Source organism: Triturus cristatus, chromosome 5_1 (genome assembly GCF_964204655.1).
Source record: "Triturus cristatus chromosome 5_1, aTriCri1.1, whole genome shotgun sequence".
Classification (NCBI taxonomy): domain Eukaryota; kingdom Metazoa; phylum Chordata; class Amphibia; order Caudata; family Salamandridae; genus Triturus; species Triturus cristatus.
In genome coordinates this window covers 376,214,773-376,233,671 of record NC_140587.1, presented here as the reverse complement: position 1 = coordinate 376,233,671, position 18,899 = coordinate 376,214,773, and the positions used below count along the sequence as shown (strand labels likewise).

Sequence of the window (18,899 nt, the reverse complement as noted above, 5' to 3'; positions counted from 1 at the left end):
ATCCATGGTTATTTTTAGTGCCTGCTATAAATTGTGCAATAATACTGTATTCTGTTGCCAAGGCAAATGATTGACAATGAATTACAATTGGTAGTGTCTAAGGACAAGGAAGATGCAGAGAAGAGAGAAGGAACCCACATAATATTGGTATTGTATATTTGGGCACACCATGACCCCAACCCAGCTACCAGGTGTCTCTGCCTAAACCTCCGGTAAGCAGATATTCAGTTCACACACCAAGCTCTCTTACGACCACTGACTGTCCCTCACTAGGGAGGGGGATGGGGAGTCTCCAGTATCTTATGGGACGTAAGATGCGGTCCGGGCCCCTCTGGTATCTACCCACCGTGCGCCACACAGGCTATTGCTGTCATTCCATGTCTCCTTGCTGATGCATGGCCCAATATACACGAGGCCAGTCCCCAGCGCCGCTTGCTAGATAGTGATCTAAGTGGGAGGAAAAAGCTGCTGCTGGTCTTGGTCAATGTGTTTGGGGAAGTGTTGATGCCTCCTACTGTCGGGCATCAGGGGCCGGGTCTCATTTCAACTCTTCCTGTACCCATCGGGACCAGGCCCTGTTCTCTCGTTGTGTGCAGCCGCAGAGCGAGTCGTTACTCGTATTGCTTCTGGGTCACCCAGAACATTCAACATGCTGCCTCTTCTTTCTGCTGCTTTGCTTCCTACCTCTCCGGTGTGTTGCTCTACGTCTACATTGCCTTACTGGCCTGTTTGTGGACATTCTTGGCTGGGTCTGCTTTCAAGTGGGCAACCACACACTCGTACCTTTTGGCTTTTTTATATTTCCTGCTATTCCAGCTATGAAGTGCAGGAGTGTTTCCTTGAAAAGAACGCCTAATGGGGTCTTGGGCTTGTGGACGAGATCTTCCATCCCCATGCAGAACTGTTGGAAATTCCGGGGAGTACATTTTATGCTTGTAAGTACTGGAGGGAAACTAATGCTGCTGGGGCATGCGTCCCTAAGAAGTCGGAAACTGATCCAAAGCTTGGAGTAATTCTATGGGAGAAGACATTGGCTTTGTGTGTTGAGCCCTCAGTTTAATGTTACACCTCTGTTTCCCGTAAGTTCAGAATTATGGTATTGCAGGGCACTTGATAATAATCTACTGTTAATGCAGTACCAATCACCAGCTTTCTGTTTTCAAGCTGATCCTTAAGCATTTCCAATTTTAGCTAATATATTTTTTCAGTATCCTAACTTGTTAAAAAAACAATTTGTTGACAGACGTGTCTTCAAGAATTACGACGGCAGTTCCCTGGCAGCCACAGAGTAAAGCGATTAACTGGCATGAGATTCGAAGCGATGGAAAGGTAAATCATGAAGTTCTGAATTCAAGACTAAAATCACAATGTGGTGCAATGAGATATGCACAGCTCTTGTATGTGTGGAGGTGTTCAGAGAAAAAGGCTTTGGTAGTCTCTAACCTTGTCCCTTGTGAACTGAATGACCACACTGTTTAAACAGTTGGCATGCTGCTTCTCCAGGTTTTCTCAAAGCTGCAAACAGAACGGGGTCACTGAAATGTCAAAGTGCAGTCACAAAACGTTCCTGGTAGCGCGTGTCGTTAATCATGTTCTATGCACCACAAATAGAAGTGTGTATTTTTCATGTATCGTTTGAATTGAGTGTATGCCTAGATTCCATGTTAAAGGTGGCCTACGGTATTTTGGAAGTTTGGAAGATTTCCACTGTAATGGATTGATATAGCGAATTTTGCTCGATTTATTTTGCTTTACTTCATATTGCTGTCTTGACACTGTACAAGAACTTCATTTCATCTCTCCCAGTAGGACCCCTGTTTAAATTAATATCTGATACGATTTAAAAACACAGGATGTGCTTTGAATAGATGTAGATTAATTTCAATTTACAGTTAAAAGTTTCCTTATTGTTTGCTTGCCTCTGCCTACGATTATCAGAATAAGTGATCATATTCTTTTGGCAGTAAGTTGACAGTGACCCTCTAGGAGCCGGTGAACATATGGGGTTGTTCAAATTTCGTTGCACCTGCCAAGAAAAATTCAGCATAAAATGTTCATAACAAAAATATTCAGCAGTCGAACTGAATACATGTTTTCTCCTCAAATATCTGAACAGTGGTCTTTTGTGAGAGTAATAGTTAACCAGTTGCAGTTTACACTACATTTCTGGAAATTATTTTCAAGAAGTGGATTTAATTTTCTCTTTTGGAACAGGTATGATGACGCTCTCCAGATATATGACAGGATACTGCAGGAAGATCCAACTAACACAGTAAGTCGAATGGTTTGTCCAAAAGAGGCAATTTCAGAAATTTTACTTTTGCCAACAAAATATTTCATTACTTGCAGAGAAATAGTGAACATTAGTTTGACTATTCGGTGGTAAAAAGAACTTCGATTTGTCAAATAATATATACAATTTCTGTGCTTCTGTCTCCTATACAGTGACGTTGTAGCATTGGCTTCATGCAGTTGAACTCTGTTCGTTTTATTTAGTTAGTTTTTTCCATCTTTGTTAAACTAGATATGCTTGATTAATTTGGAGGAGGCAGATGCATCGCCTCCTTCAAAATAGGGCCTATGGAAGGAGATTGGAGGTATAGGGATTGGACAAGACTAAAAGAAACATGTATGAATACATAAAAGCATTGAATAAGACTACCAGAGGGTTTCATCCACTTCGCTCATTATACTTCTTTTGCATGAATGGATGTGACATGACAGAAACAGCTAGCCATACTGCGAGCAACATGAAGAGAATGGAATTACGTCTTCATTCACGGACCCACATATGTACCATGACTTTTGATTTCTTAAAAGGCAAAACACCTGCTGTTCAGTATTTTTCTGGCACACACTGTACTGAAAGGGAAGTCTCATTATTATCGAGATACTTCTAGCTTTGCATTATGGAAAATATAAATGGTAGGCCTTCTGGCCCCATTTATGTTATTTGAATTACCATTTAAAATGTCGACTTGTGTGTCCATTGTTATTCTTTCAGCAGGTTCCACATTCTCCACATATGACTGGAAAGTGAATGTTCATTTTATGCACCCTGTCCACCCGGAAGTGTGCCACCTTGGTTGACACCATTGTCCCTTGTGTTCAGTCACTGCCGTGAGGCAATTGCAGATGAGGACAATGTTTATAGTTGTACCAGGATAACCCCAATTCCTTGCTACACTTTTGGCATGCAGATATTTGAATCCCACTTGTTGTCTTAAGCATTTGCTTCTAATTGTACAGGTTTTCATACCGCTCTTTACTGGGCTACTGTATCTCTTTTCTGTGTGTTTAGCTAATTCTTCAGCCCTTGGGTCTGTGAGTTTCTGCATCTGGACACTTAGTGGAAATCTGTAACTGAGGGGAGAACATTCTCAACAGTGTATAGTGCCCCACAGAATTCAAATGTTCCTTTTAGTGATAACCTTGGCCCTCAGAAGCTTACCCGCTTTAGTGCCCTCAGTGTAATACCACACTAACGCATACTCTATTTTGTCCTCAAATTGTATCCTAACGTGTGCCTTAATCCTACTGAATTTATACCAGATCTAATGGAGCCTGTGCATTTATGGTTTCCCTGTAGTTCAGAGAGTTGAGCTTTTACGTAAACCTGTTCTTTGTCTCTACTTTTTCAGTCTAGACAAAGGTATTGTGATGCACCCTCTTAATAGTTTTAAGTGCGTTCCACAGGTGGCGTTATCCACCTCACCTCTGCAAGCCTCTGCCAAGTAAAGAGACATGCTGTGCCTTAGTTACTGCACTATTTCATTCTCCAGTAAGCTGTATTTCAGCCTCAATCGGCACTCATAAGTGCGATTGATCTGAAAGTGCAATGCATCCTATCTCTGTCATGGGGGCTTGGAAGAGATCGTGAATGAAGCCACGAATTAGTCTAGCCTTGCATAAGTATGGTGAGTAGGCTGCTGAGTGAAATGTATAGTCCATGTCTAAGGAATTTTGTGCATGCCAGAGATCAGCCCCACACTCTAGAGTCAGTCTGTCCTTCAACAGAAAGTGATGCAGAGTGCAGTGGCATAGAGTGGGGTGGTAAAGAGTAGATTAGAGTTGCGTAGAGTGTAGTGGAATAGAGTGGTGCAGAGTAGAGTGATGTAGAGTGCAGTGGCGTACAGTGGTGCAGAGTAGAGTTGCACGGAGTGCAGTGGTGTATAATAGAGTGGTGTAGGGAAGAGTGCTCTGGCATAGAGTACAGTGGCTCAGAGTAGAGTGGTGCAGAGTGGCATAGAGTGCAGTAGCGTAGATTGGAGTGCCATAGAGTGGCATAAAGTGCAGTGTTGTAGAGTGGTGCAAAGTAGAATGCAGTGGTGTTGAGGGGTGCAGAGTAGAGTGCAGTGGCATAGATTAAAATGGCACAGAGTCGCATAAAATAGTGGTGTAGAGTGGCGCAGCTTAGAGGGGTGCAGCAGTGTAGAATGCAGTGGCGTAAAGGAGTGAAGAGAAGAGCAGAATGGCATGGAGTGCAGTGGCGTAGAGTGGTGCCGAGTGGCATAGACTGCAGTGGCATAGATTAGAGTGGTGTAGAGTGCAGTGGCATAGAGTGATGCAGAGTGGCGTACAGTATGGTGGCATAGAATAGAGCGCAGTGGTGCAGAGTTGAATGCAGTGATGTAGGATACAGGGTATGGGGTGGGAAGGAAAAGAAGCTGCATTGATATGGGAGGCGGACTGAAAACACAAGCACTCATATGGAGCGCTTGAACACAAAGAAAAAAGTAGCTCCTAAAAATAAAAAAGTGGATGTACAGAAGTACTTGGTCCTTGCTCTAGCGGACGGCCAAACACAAGAAAAAGACACAGCGCTTGCATGTGTTGACAAATGGGGACAAAGGAAATGAGCAACGTTGAAGCTATCAGAATGGTGACCTATAGGCAGGCTGAAAGCCCACTGTGTGTAAACAACATGTCTCACAGAGGCAGGGCATGCGCTCTCTTGGCAAAACCTAAACATTTCTTCTTCCTTAGGATTTGACTTTGAGGTAGTCTGTCTTCACTTAGCACACATTTCCTATTGCCTTCTATGCCTGTCTAGTGCAGTTTTCTAATTACCAATTTTACGTTCTAGCGCGCACATTTTAATTATTTACTACATAACCCAGTCGATTCTCTGCAAGATTACCCACAAACAGGCACTTAGGGTGTACAGACTTCAACATCAAACTCCTTGCTCAAAAGACCACTAATTTGTATCCTTAAATGCGCTTGAAGTATTATGCAAAAGGTATAATTTGTTGTCACCTGCACAAGAGGTATTGTTATTTTATCCTTTCTGCTCCTTGCTTTCATGACCTTTTTTGTGGGAAAAAAATTAATTTGCATCTAAATGCACAAATCTCTGAAATTAATGTAGGTCTTTTGAAGCCTGTGTTTTTAGCAATTTCATGTCCATCCAACGTTCCAAAGGTTACTCTGGAGCCAGTGATGTTGGAGGCCTGAGGAGTTTTTGCTTTACACCTCCATCATCCTGGTACCTTGGGCTTGTGCCATCGTCAGAATATCCGCTCCGGACAGATGACTTAATAGCAGTTGTTCCTACCAAGCATGCCAGCAACCCATTCAGTGCATTTATAAGCCTTCATACCATGGCACTCTTTTACCTGGGTTGTTTAAAAAATATAGAAAACATTTGCATTAAAATGATTAAAAAAAAGTTTTGTGCATTTCACATTCTCCCTAGATGCCTCCCCAGTGACCATTAACATAAGACAAGAAACTGCCCAATGCAGATATCACAAGAAAATGCAGATTTTAACGTGGAATTATCGCAGCACTTGGACAGAATCGCCATTCTGCTTTCATTTGTAAGGCAATTTAGGTATAAAGATCCAGAAATGTGATGAAATAGCTTAAGTCGTATGAATTGCTTTTCTGATTCTGAAGAATACTCTTTCCATTGGAGCTTGTCTGCTGATATTTGTTAACCAGATATCCAGTTCAGTGTAGATAACGCTGAAGTGTACAAGAGTGAAACATCACCAAGATACTGGTGTTGTGAACAGTAAAGCATTGCACCTGGCGAGGAAGAAATTAACTTTTAAGCGTAGTTCATAGGTGTCAGTTTACCACCACAATGTAACGCCATTTTATATTAAAACACAGTTCTCTCCCACTGAGTTCTGGCATTGGACATATCATGTACCTTCTTTGCCCAGTAAGATTTGCTTTGTACTTAGTTGTGGTAGCAAATGAAGTATTAAGACCTGTTTTATCGATAACACCCCCACCCATGGAAAACATTTTGTAAAAGAGGGAAATGGAACATTTTGAGAAGGACAATAAAGATTTTTGCAAACCAGGAATCTAAGGAGACAATCGAATACATGAGGGAGAGGAAATGAAATAAAGAAGAACTTGCTTATGTAACCAATGTTGTGCCCAGTGCAATGAAATGGTGTCAACGATGATTCCAAACCGCGAGTTAGTTTTAAATGTCACATGTTCTGACTGCATGTAGGCGCATACGTTGCTTGAGCCAAATACATTATTATGCAGTAGATCTCGTAAATATGTGATTTATATGCTCTACCATTCATTGCACTGCAGACGGCAACATTTGTACAGAATTTTAACCGCTTAAGCATTTGGTTTAATAATCCACTGTTGTATGCAATTTTATGTGGTGGGTGCATTTGTGATACAGTTTTCTGTCCAGAGTCGTTTCCGTGATACACAGAAGAAACCTTGTCAAGCTGTTTTAAAGTGGCAATTCATAAAGTTTCTGATTGGAGAGAATGTTATAAATACTAAAACTTAAGATAAAATGAGCATTATGTGTGGATTTTGGCACACCAATTGGAAGTCTGTCGTTTATATACCAAATGTTTTTATTTATAATTTTGGGAAACTCGTAAATGCCCATGTTCATAACTGTTGGAAAGGCGTTCGCCGGAGGGGGGTTCGATACACGTCATGCCCACCCCTTTGACCCACCTCTCCCAAGTAAGCCGAACCAGGCGCGCACACCCTGAGATGCACTACGAACAGAGTGACACCACACGTATTCTTTGTAGGACGATAGGTTCTTTTATCGATGATTTCAAGGGATCTTTATGATCCAAAAGGCAAGTAGTACAGCAGTGGCACAACGTACCACAAATCAGTCGTGGGGAATGGGGGTAGCGGGACAGTCTTTCAAGATAGTGTCTCTGCGAAATACCCTGCGGAAGCTCACAATCCTCGAGCTGGAGGGTGTCGTATCTCTGGGCGATCTCTTACCGAGTCGTCCTCAAGGGGAGCGCCGCGAGTCTCTCAGCAGGCACAGGTGGTCGGAGTTCGGGAGCCGCGATTCCGTCAGCAGGGCTCAGATGGTTCAATAGCTGGGGGCCGCGAGTCACTCAGCAGGCCTAGGTGGTTCAGTGTTCGGGAGCCGCGACCTCGTCAGCAGGGCTCAGATGGTTCAATAGCTGGGGGCCGCGAGTCACTCAGCAGGCCCAGGTGACTTCAGGGTTCAGGAGCCGCGACAGCGTCAGCAGGCTCAGATGGTTCCAGGTCTTCTCTGTCCTTGTTTCTCCCGCACCCCTTGTTATACTCCGCTGGTTCTTTGAAGTCCGGAGTGCTCGCAGAGGGGGGACTGGGGTGACGGAGGGGGTTCGGCGGGATTTCCTGCCGCTCACTTCTTTGGTCTTTTCAGGTGGGTCTGGGAGGGACCCCAGACGCTCGGTAGGGGAGGCGCCTGCTCCCCAGGGGCCTGGTGGCCGATTGAGTCCTCCCGGGGAAGGCGACCCGAGGTGTGACTGGGCTGGCGCCTCTGGGTCTGGCTCGAGGGTTCCCGCTCCCTCGGTTGGGCATGCGTGGTAGGGTGTTGAGTCTGTCAGGCCTCTGGCCGGCCCGTGGATTGGGGGTGGCTGGGGCGGCCGGAGTCGGAGATGCCGTGTCTTGAGGGTGGTTGCAGGTTGGCTGGATGATGGAGAGGGCAACGCCGTGAGGCCGGTCTCACACGCGTCCCCCCCAGCTGAAAGGCGTGGAGAACTACCCATCCACTGGGGGGTTCTCCTCGCCGAAGCGGAAGAACCGGGACAGGCCGTCGGCGTTGGCATGATCCGTCCCGGGGCGATGTTCGACAGTGAAATCCATCCCTTGGAGAGAGATGGACCATCGTAGTAGCTTGGGGTTCTCCCCCCTCATCCGCATTAGCCACTGCAAGGGCCGGTGGTCCGTCTGTACTCGAAAATGGGTTCCGAACAAGTAGGGCCGCAGTTTCTTGAGGGCCCAGACTACGGAAAAGGTCTCTCGCTCTATAGTACTCCAACGCTGCTCTCTCGGCAGTAGCCTTCGGCTGATGAAGGCTATGGGCTGATCAATGCCCTTGTCGTCGAACTGCGAGAGCACGGCCCCGATGCCGTGTTCGGATGCGTCGGTCTGGACCACAAACTCTTGGGAGTAGTCGGGGGCCTTGAGTACGGGAGCGGTGCACATGGCGGTTTTCAAGGCGTCGAACGCCTGCTGGCACGGGGTGGTCCACTGCACCTTCTGCGGAAGCTTTTTGGAGGTCAACTCTGTGAGGGGCCCTGCGATACTGCCATAATTTTTAATGAACCTCCGGTAGTACCCCGTAACGCCCAGGAAGGCCCGAACCTCTGTCTGCGTGGTGGGGGGCTCCCAGGACTTGATGGCGTCGATCTTCGGCTGGAGAGGGGCGACCTGGCCGCTGCCCACCTGATGCCCTAGGTAGACCACGGAGCCTTGCCCGAGCTGGCATTTGCTGGCCTTCACGGTTAGTCCGGCTTGGCGCAGGGCCATTAGTACTTGTCGGAGGTGCTGGAGATGCTCGTGCCATTGAGAGCTGAATACAGCGATGTCGTCAAGGTACGCTGCGCTGAACTCCTCGAGTCCGGCCAGGACCTTGTTCACCAACCGCTGGAACGTGGCTGGGGCGTTTCTCACCCCGAACGGCATGACCCTGAAGCGGTAGTGGCCATCTGGCGTAGAGAAGGCAGAGCGCTCTTTCGCTCCTTCCGTGAGAGCAATCTGTCAGTATCCGCAGGTCAGGTCGAAAGTGCTGAGGAACCGGGCGGCCCCCAGGCGGTCGATGAGCTCGTCGGCTCGGGGAATAGGGTGAGCGTCTGCGCGGGTGACCGCATTGAGCCCCCGATAGTCCACACAGAATCTTAGTTCGGGGGCGACCCCCGGGGAAGCCGCCTTCGGGACCAGAACCACCGGGCTGGCCCAGGGGCTGTCGGAGGGTTCGATTACTCCCAGGGTGAGCATCTTCTGTACCTCGGTCTTGATGCAGGTGCGGACCCGGTCAGGCACCCGGTAGGCTCGGTGTCTCACAGGCGGGCTGTCGCCGGTGTCCACGTCGTGGACACACCAGTCGGTAACCCTTGGAATGAGAGAGAAGAGGTCTGCGAATTGTCTGAGCAGCTGGCGGCAGTCGTCGGCCTGCTGGGGAATGAGGGTGGTCGACAGTTTCACTCCCTCCACGGAACCGTCCACGTCTTTCGTGCACAGGAGATCGGGCAGGGGTTCGGTGTCTTCTTCCGCCCCATCATCAGTGGCCAGTAGCAAACTTTATTCCGTCCTTACAAAGTGGGGCTTGAGACGGTTCACGTGGAGGACCCGGAGGGGGTTCCGTGGGGACTGCACGTCGACCAGATACGTGACCTGGCTCTTCCGCTCGACCACCTTGAAGGGACCAGTCCATTTGTCTTGTAGGGCGCAGGGTTTCACCGGAGCCATGACCCAAACCTGCTGGCCCGGCTGGAACTCGACCAGGGTTGCGTTCTGGTCATACCAGCGCTTCATTTCTTCTTGGCTGGCCTCGAGGTTAGTCTCTGCAAGTTCTCTAAACTTCCTCGTCTGGTTGCGGAGCGCCAGGATGTAGCGGAACACATCAGGGGGTGTCCCCCGGGGGCTCGTCTCCCAGCCCTCTTTGACCAGGCTCAGGGGCCCTCGGACGGGATGTCCGTACAGCAGTTCGAAGGGGCTGAACCCCAGAGACTTTTGGGGGACTTCTCGGTATGCGAACAGGAGGCAAGGGAGGAGGACGTCCCATTTCCGGCGCAGGGGCTCTTCGAGGCCCAGGATCATTCCCTTCAGGGTTCGGTTGAAGCGTTCCACTAGGCCGTTGCCCTGGGGGTGGTAGGGGGTCGTGAACTTATACGTGACTCCGCACTGCTGCCACAGGGACTTCATGTAGCGGGATATAAAGTTAGTGCCGCGATCACTCACAACCTCGCGGGGAAATCCGACACGGGAGAAGATCCCCATGAGAGCCCGGCCCACCACGGGAGCCGTCACGGTGCGGAGGGGGATGGCCTCGGGGTAGCGGGTGGCATGGTCCACCAGGACAAGGATGAATCTGTGGCCCTGGGCGGTCTTCGGATCCAGGGGTCCCACGATGTCGATGCCGACCCGCTCGAATGGGGTACTCACAACGGGGAACGGTTGTAAGGGAGCTTTGCGTTTTCCGCTACTCTTCCCACTGCCCTGGCACGTGAGGCAGGACTTGCAGTGTGCTTCTACATTCGCTCGCATCTTGGGCCAATAGAAGTGGGTCACCAATCGCTGGTATGTCTTGTCTTGGCCCAAGTGTCCTGCCAAGGGTACATCGTGGGCCAGGCCCAGGAGGAGGCTCCGGAACCGCAGGGGTACCACCAGTACTCGTGCTGCGCCTAGCTCGGCGGACTTTTGCTCGCTGTATAGGAGGCCATTGTCCCAATAGACCCAATGGGTTCCGGTTCGGTCACCGGCGGCCTGGGCTTCGGCTTGTTGTCTAAGTCCCTCGAGGGAGGGGCAGGTGGTCTGTTCCTGGCAGAACTCTTCGCGGGAGGGCCCCCCTTCGCAGCGCCACTGGGCCAACTCGGGCAGTTCTTCGAGTTCCGTCGGGGCCTCTGGGGCGGAAGGTTCCGATCCTTCCCCTGGGTTAGTGTCTCCTTCTCCCTCGGAAGGAGGGTTGTCTGCTTCTGGGAGGGGGTCCCGGCTCTCGGGGATAGTGTTCGGTAAGAGGGCTTCACCGCCCTTGGAGGGAGGCACTCGGACGGTCATGGAGCGCGTGGTGGTGCAGACCCATTCTGGTAGGCCCATCATCTCCAGGTGGGCTCTTCGTTCTACTTGCCCCCACGGGGAACTCTCCAGGTCGTTGCCCAGGAGGCAGTCTACGGGCTGCGATGTCCGGACCGCTACCTTCAGTTCTCCGGAGACCCCTCCCCACTCGAAGGGCACCAGCGCCATCTGGCAGAGGCTCTCAGAATTGTCGGAGGATACGACCGGACAGAGGGCCCCGGTTAGGATCTGGTCTTCTGAAATTAGGTTGCGGTGGACCGCGGTGACACTCGCCCCGGTGTCGCGAAGGCCCTCGACTCAGTGGCCGTTGATGGTCACCCGCTGTCGGTATTTTTCTGTGTTGGCGGGCAAGGGTGTCCCGGGGACCATTTCTCGATCACCAAGGGAGACCAGGGCCATGGCCGCCGGTTCCCATTCCTCGGAGTCTTCCATCTCTTCCCCCAGAGCCACGGGGGCCATCTGCCGGGCCGTGGGGTTGGTCGTTGTGGTTCGCTGATACTGGGGACACTGTGGGTCATTGGCGTAGTGTCCGGGCTGCTGGCAGCGGAAGCAGGTGATCCTAGCTCGTGGACCTGGTCGTCCTGGGGCTCCGGTGCTTGCTGGGGACTGTGCCGAACCCGCCGCTGGTGGGCTGCTGGGGGGGCTGGTCGAGGACCCCCCGGGGAAGTCTCTGGGTCGGCCGTGGTTCCCTCCGCCCCTCTGTTGGGGGGGATCCTGACTGTGGCGGCCGTAGTCCCCCACGGGGCCCCGGGTGGCCCGGGTGTTCACCCAACGATCAGCCTCAGCGGCCAGCTTCTGAGGGTCGGTGAGTTTACTGTCCAGGAGATGCTGGCGCAGTTCTATAAAGCAATTGGCCGCTAAATGTTCCCAGGCAATCAGATCGAACAGTTCTTCGAAGGTGGAGACCTTGCTGCCCTTGATCCACCCGTCCAAGGCTCGGCTGTAAAAGTTCACGTATTCTACCCACGTGGTGCCCGGTATCTTCTTGCAATCTCGGAACCGTTGTCGGTACATTTCGGGGGTGAGTCCGTACCGGCCCACGAGGGCTTCCTTCATGTGGCTGTAGGAGTTCATGACCGTGGAGGGCAGATCTAGCAGAGTGTCTCTTCCTTCGCTTAAGAACCGGCCCCATAGGCCAGCCCCCCAATCCTTTTGCGGGACTCGGTGAGAGGTCATGGCGACTTCGTAGGCCTTAAACCACTGCTGGATATCATCGTTCTTATAATACTCCTTTACCACATCCTTGGGGATGTGAACTTTGGTTTCCCCGGTGGGAGCGGACGGTGGATTCCCGGGTGGCTGTGACTTTTCGTTTCTAGCCCGCCACTCAATCTCCTTCAGGCCGCGTTCATGTTCTAGCTGGAGTTTCTTTTCGTCGTGCTCCCTTTGGAGTCTCTTCTCTTCGAGTTCCCCTTGTAGCCGTAACTGCTCGACGGCTAACTTCTTCTCTGCCAGTTTTATCTCTCCCTCGATTTTTAGTTTGGCCAGTTCAAGTTCGTGGTTTCGGCTTCTCTCTCGGTCCGCTAGTTCCTCGGGGGACAGGTTCCCCTCTGGCCCGTTGTTTCTTGCCGGGATGCTTTGTGGTTCATGGGTAGAATCCCCTTCCGTTTGGGTCGGGGGCGCCCCCGTCTCGACCCAGGCTTTCAGTACTTTCTGGAAGTCTTCCTTTGTGCTTAGTCCGGTGGTAGCGATGCCAAGGTCTTTGCAAAACTGTTTTAATTCTCTATGCGTGTAATAGTTCAATTGATCCTCTCGTAACGGTGAGCTTACTTCGGTACCTGCGGCACCCAGGGAGGTTTCTCCTTCCATCTCTGTTTGGTAGTGCGTCAGTCGTTCACTGCACGCTCTCTTTCGGTGTCGGCTCGGATCCCGTCGTCTGCCACCAAATGTTGGAAAGGCGTTCGCCGGAGGGGGGTTCGATACACGTCTTGCCCACCCCTTTGACCCACCTCTCCCAAGTAAGCCGAACCAGGCGCGCACACCCTGAGATGCACTACGAACAGAGTGACACCACACGTATTCTTTGTAGGACGATAGGTTCTTTTATCGATGATTTCAAGGGATCTTTATGATCCAAAAGGCAAGTAGTACAGCAGTGGCACAACGTACCACAAATCAGTCGTGGGGAATGGGGGTAGCGGGACAGTCTTTCAAGATAGTGTCTCTGCGAAATACCCTGCGGAAGCTCACAATCCTCGAGCTGGAAGGTGTCGTATCTCTGGGCGATCTCTTACCGAGTCGTCCTCAAGGGGAGCGCCGCGAGTCTCTCAGCAGGCACAGGTGGTCGGAGTTCGGGAGCCGCGATTCCGTCAGCAGGGCTCAGATGGTTCAATAGCTGGGGGCCGCGAGTCACTCAGCAGGCCTAGGTGGTTCAGTGTTCGGGAGCCGCGACCTCGTCAGCAGGGCTCAGATGGTTCAATAGCTGGGGGCCGCGAGTCACTCAGCAGGCCTAGGTGGTTCAGTGTTCGGGAGCCGCGACCTCGTCCGCAGGGCTCAGATGGTTCAATAGCAAGAGGCCGCGAGTCACTCAGCAGGCCCAGGTGACTTCAGGGTTCAGGAGCCACGACAGCGTCAGCAGGCTCAGATGGTTCCAGGTCTTCTCTGTCCTTGTTTCTCCCGCACCCCTTGTTATACTCCGCTGGTTCTTTGAAGTCCGGAGTGCTCGCAGAGGGGGGACTGGGGTGACGGAGGGGGTTCGGCGGGATTTCCTGCCGCTCACTTCTTTGGTCTTTTCAGGTGGGTCTGGGAGGGACCCCAGACGCTCGGTAGGGGAGGCGCCTGCTCCCCAGGGGCCTGGTGGCCGATTGAGTCCTCCCGGGGAAGGCGACCCGAGGTGTGACTGGGCTGGCGCCTCTGGGTCTGGCTCGAGGGTTCCCGCTCCCTCGGTTGGGCATGCGTGGTAGGGTGTTGAGTCTGTCAGGCCTCTGGCCGGCCCGTGGATCGGGGGTGGCTGGGGCGGCCGGAGTCGGAGATGCCGTGTCTTGAGGGTGGTTGCAGGTTGGCTGGATGATGGAGAGGGCAACGCCGTGAGGCCGGTCTCACAATAACTCATGTACTGGGAACAAATAGTCACTTGACTGTGATATTTACATTGTTATGCCGGAGAGCAGCAACCTCTGCCCATCGCGGCAGTTGTTATGGTCTGGCTTGACAGCACAGCTGTCGCCAGACAATTAATGTGAACTTCACTAGAGGGGCTTTGCCTCCTCCCACATGTTGGATGCCAGGTGTACATGTTTTGATTGGGCAAAACCCGTGTGCTTCCACAAAAAAGTGCTTCTCTTCCACGCAGCTGTGATCATTTTGTTTATTTATCCTGCTGGCTGAGCATGAACTTTCAGGGGCACACACATGACAGGGCAATTCTGCAAAAAATGTCTTAAGATAACTAGATAGTTTATCCTGTTTCTCTTTCTCTGGCAGCAGGACAGATGGGAGGATGGTATTCATCAACGTACATGGATTTTTAGGTCTGGCTTGGCAGTGTTACAGTTACCCAACCCTTTAACATAACCTAATATTATCCTACAGTTCTTTGCTTCCACACAAGTGCATATTAATTCCCATGCTATTTATTTGTATCGCTGCACATTACCATAAAACATTCTTTTAAAGCCAGACCTATTGGAATTGCCAATGCTTGTTCTGATTTGTTTGCTACTTCAAAAGTTAGTAATTTAAGGTTCAACCTGATACAATGATTTTATATAATAATAATATTAAATAAATAAAAACTACTGCCAAAGCTAATAGGTCTGGCCTTGGTAAGCAGAGCGATGGTTAATTTTCACTTTTTTAATTGGTAGAAAATGCCCAAAAAACCAAAAAGGAAACTTGCAGTCACCTGACTTCCACTTTACTGGTGATGTTTTTAAAATAACCTGGAGTTTAGCTGTACCGTTCATATTAATATTATTGTTGTTGTTAGTTCTTGAGTTGCTGTTATCATTATACACAAATAAATCATTACCTGACCAAAAATCCATGTCATGGGCAGTGTATTTATTTAGTGTATTTATTTTTCTGCGTTATATCGGAGTCTAAATAAGGGTTGTTTAGGCCTGGAAGACTTGTGGAAAGTCCAGACTATATTCTGATGACCCACATAAGGAGTGTCTTTATTGCCAGTATCCAGAACACAAGCCAAGAGAATGCAAGTACTGTTGTACTTTCTCCACAAAAACTCTCAAAGACTTTGAGGGTAGGCTGCTTCTCTGGTTTCAAAGAAAAAAAGCGTCAAGAAGTTCTGACTCTGAGGCTCTGGAGAAGCCCCATACCTCCTCCAGAAAAAGAAAGGAAGAAGGGTCTTCCTCTTCACTTAAAAACCCTGAAAAGTTCAGGTCTCAGAGTGAAGAGGTTGTTGAGGAAAAAAGGTTTAAAAAAAGACCAACCCGGTCCCGCTTTTTCTCACCAGAGGTCTGGTTCTGCTCCACCGTCGATGCCTCATACTCCTTCCAGAGAATCCTCAGCTGAGAAAACACGATTCTCGACGGTCCAGTCGACAAATAAATCACAGTCTACAGCCTCCGTCTTCACTGGAGTTGGTGCTCCGTCGACATTTTCGTCAGCAACTACGCCGATGGTCAAGACAACGACAGCAGCTTCGTCGACGACGGCAGTGGTGGTGTCACCGTCGTCGGCTAATGTTAGACTGTCTCCGGTAGCGGTTCAGTAGGTCCGTTCACCGTCGCGACTCTTCAATCGCCACCGACGGTTATGTCTGCTTCTAAAGTAGATTACTCCTCTTTTGAAGTATTTTTCAAAGATTTCTCTATTACCTCCTATTCGTCTCCTGGATTTCCAGGAATCTGAAGATGATGGTTCTTATGGCCCTGTATACAGTCCCTCACAACTCAGGGTCAAGTGTCACGACTCAGAGGAAGAAGAGTAAATAGATGACCCATCTACTCATTTGGAGGGGATTATTCTTTCTCTGATACAGGGCGTCCCATTGCTCAACGTTTGGATGCATTTCAGGAGCACTACCCTAGTGATGAACAGGCAGAGCAAGCTCAGGAATCTTCCATTAATACCACTGTTCCATTAGTCACTGACCTTAGGTTGATGCTACATGATTATTACAAAAGGTGTCCTGAGGCGAACTCTGCAACGTAGCTGCATTCTGTTCAGGAGGCTCCCATTCTTGAGTCTCTTGCTTTGGCCCTGCTGCCAAAAAGCAAGACTGTTGTGCCACCTATGGAAATTCCCGCACAGATTCAGTATGATGACCAGCAACTAGAGGAAGGGGAATTGCAGTTTGACCTGGAGGTCCATGAAAAGTGGAACAACTTCATGGCTCCTACTCCACCTTCACCTACTCCGCCTCTAGCCTACTCCCCGCCGTAGATATTGGTGGGTTCCACGATCTGCTGGAACACGCTCCTAGGCGCTTTGAGTGTTTCTTATGCGATTTTAAGGCTACAATGCAGCATTCCACTCAATCCATTCCCATTGTAGACTTCTTATGGCAAGAGGGCCTGAAGTTGATGAAGACGCTAGCTTCTATACCTGCAGTAGTACCGAAATCAGACAAGAAGTACAGGGCGCCCGAGGACTCTCCTACATGCCTGACTGGTCACCCTCGGCCTGATTTGGTTATTATGCAAGCTGCTCAGAGGAGATCTAAAAATCCTTCTTCTCCTTGTGTGGCTCCACCTGACAAGGAAGGGCGCAGAATAGACATCATTGGCAAAAGGTTCTCCGCTTTGGCAGCCACTGCTATCAGGGCCTCGAACGCCATGGCTATCCTCGGGAGGTATGACCGCCAGATGTGGTCCAACATCTCTGCATTGCTGGAGTTTCTTCCCAGGACAAGAAGAAAGAAGCAAAGGAGGTGGTATCGGAAGGATAGTGAGCCTCATCCGAGATGATTGATGTGGCTCTGGATATTTTATCGACCGTCTTCAGGCAGATGGCGAGAGCGGCGGTGTTGAGATGGCAGGGGGTGGATGAAATCTACAACGTTCAGCTCGGAGGTGTACGCCAAAGTATTGGATATACCGTTCAACAGTGAATTTCTCTTTGACAAGCATGTAGATGAAGTGCTGCAGTCAATCAAGTCAGAAACTTATTCAGCTAAATCAATAATGAATCTGCAGCAGAAAAAGTTTACTTCCTTCCGGGGAAGAGGCAGAGGTCAATATCTCTCTCTACCTCAGCTTCAGCAAGGTTTCCAGCTATATTATCAGCTGGGGTTTTGTTCTCAGTACACTTCACAGCCCTTTTGGCATACCTCAACACCAGCCTACCCTAGAGCAGCGACACGTCTATGTCCACAGTCAGGAGGAAGGGCTCACGACTCCAGTAAAAGGCAATGAGAATCTGCAGGCCCCTGCTACTGTAGTCCCTCTTCAGTTTGGCCCAAGTTGCTCCAAATTCTTCAATCAGTGGAAGCTTATATCTTCCAACAAGTGGGTGCTAGACTTATTCTCCCACAGTCACACCCTGCAATGTGTTCAACAGCCCATGAATTTGCCTCAACGAAGAACTTCACATCGTCATCTGCAAGTCCTCAAGAACGAAGTCAAATTGCTCCTCGCCAAGCAGGCAGTCAAAGAGGTGCCGTCCGATCAGTAAATCTGACGTTCTATTCTCACTTCTTCTTAATAAAGAAGAAGACAGGGAAATGGAGGCAGATAATGGATCTCAGATCATTGAACAAGTTCATCAAATCTCAACCCTTCAGAATATTGTCACTCCAGGAAATCTTGCTTCTCATGGATGCGGGGGACTATATGTCCTCCCTGGGTCTTCTGGTTACGTATTTTCAGGTTCCCAAACATCCAAAACATTGGTGTTTTCTCAGGTTCGAGGTAGCAGGGTGCCATTATCAATTTAAGGTGCTACCCTTTGGGTTAAAGTCGGCTCCAAATGCTTGGCCCCAGAGGCGGCTTTTCTGCAGCGAACCGGACACCAGGTATTCCCTTACCTGGACAACTGGTTAGTTGAGGCTCCATCGCTCCAGACTGCCAGATGGTCGACAGATTCCTGTGTTCGACTCTTTCACTCCCTGTGTCTCAGAATCCACCTCAAAAATCCTCTCTAGCTCTTTCCAGGTCGATAGTATTCCTAAGAGCAAATCTGGATACCACACTTTCACAAGCCTTCCCCACAAAAGAAAGGATATTACGCCTCCAGAAGACAGTACAATGCCTGTCCACAAACAAGTGTGTTTCCGTAAGGACATACAAATCAAAGCTTGGAATGATGTCGTCCTGTATTCTGCTGATACCGCACTGTCGCCTAAGAATAAGGCCTCTTAAGGAGCAGCTCTATGCTCTGTGGACTCAGTCTTAAGGCTCATTCGAAGACATCATTTCAGTCACACCGGTGATGATTTCAGCAATGTCCTGGTGAGCGGTCAGAGACAACCTTTCCCAAGGTCTTTCCTTCCTCACGACAAAACCAAAGTTGGTAATGACGTTGGACATTTCCATGAACGAGTGAGTTACAGATTCACTGGAGGTGGTCAGACCAGGAAGCACAGTGTCACATAAATCTTTTGGAATTGAAAGCAGTTTTAATAGGCCTCCAATCATTCCTGCAAAGGATCAAAAAATCGCCAATCCTAATTTGCACGGACAACACCACCACCATGTTCTATCTGCTGAAACAAGGTGGGACAAGATCTCATGCCCTCTCAATCCTAGCTTAACAGATCTGGGAATGGCTGATAGCCCACGAGATATCAATACAAGTTCAACATGTGCCAGGAGTCCAAAACAATTGGGCCGATTCCATCAGCTGGGACGCCAAGCAGTGTCATGAGTGGAAGCTAAACGAGGGTAAGCTACAAAGGATTTTTCACCATTGAGAGTTTCTAATCCTAGGTCCATTTGCTACGTCTTTTAACAAAAAATGCAGGTTTATGTCAG

At 49.7% G+C, this 18,899-nt stretch overlaps 1 protein-coding gene across 1 annotated transcript in view; it reads left to right on the top strand.

Annotated features, from left to right (window-relative positions):
* Positions 1–18,899, top strand: part of EMC2 (ER membrane protein complex subunit 2) — a 165,804-nt gene that overhangs the window by 62,937 nt on the left and 83,968 nt on the right. Inside the window, exons 4-5 of the mRNA XM_085605091.1 lie at positions 1,244–1,329; positions 2,215–2,272. Of these exons, the coding sequence (XP_085461217.1) occupies positions 1,244–1,329; positions 2,215–2,272 (144 nt within the window). The remainder of the gene's footprint in view (positions 1–1,243; positions 1,330–2,214; positions 2,273–18,899) is intronic.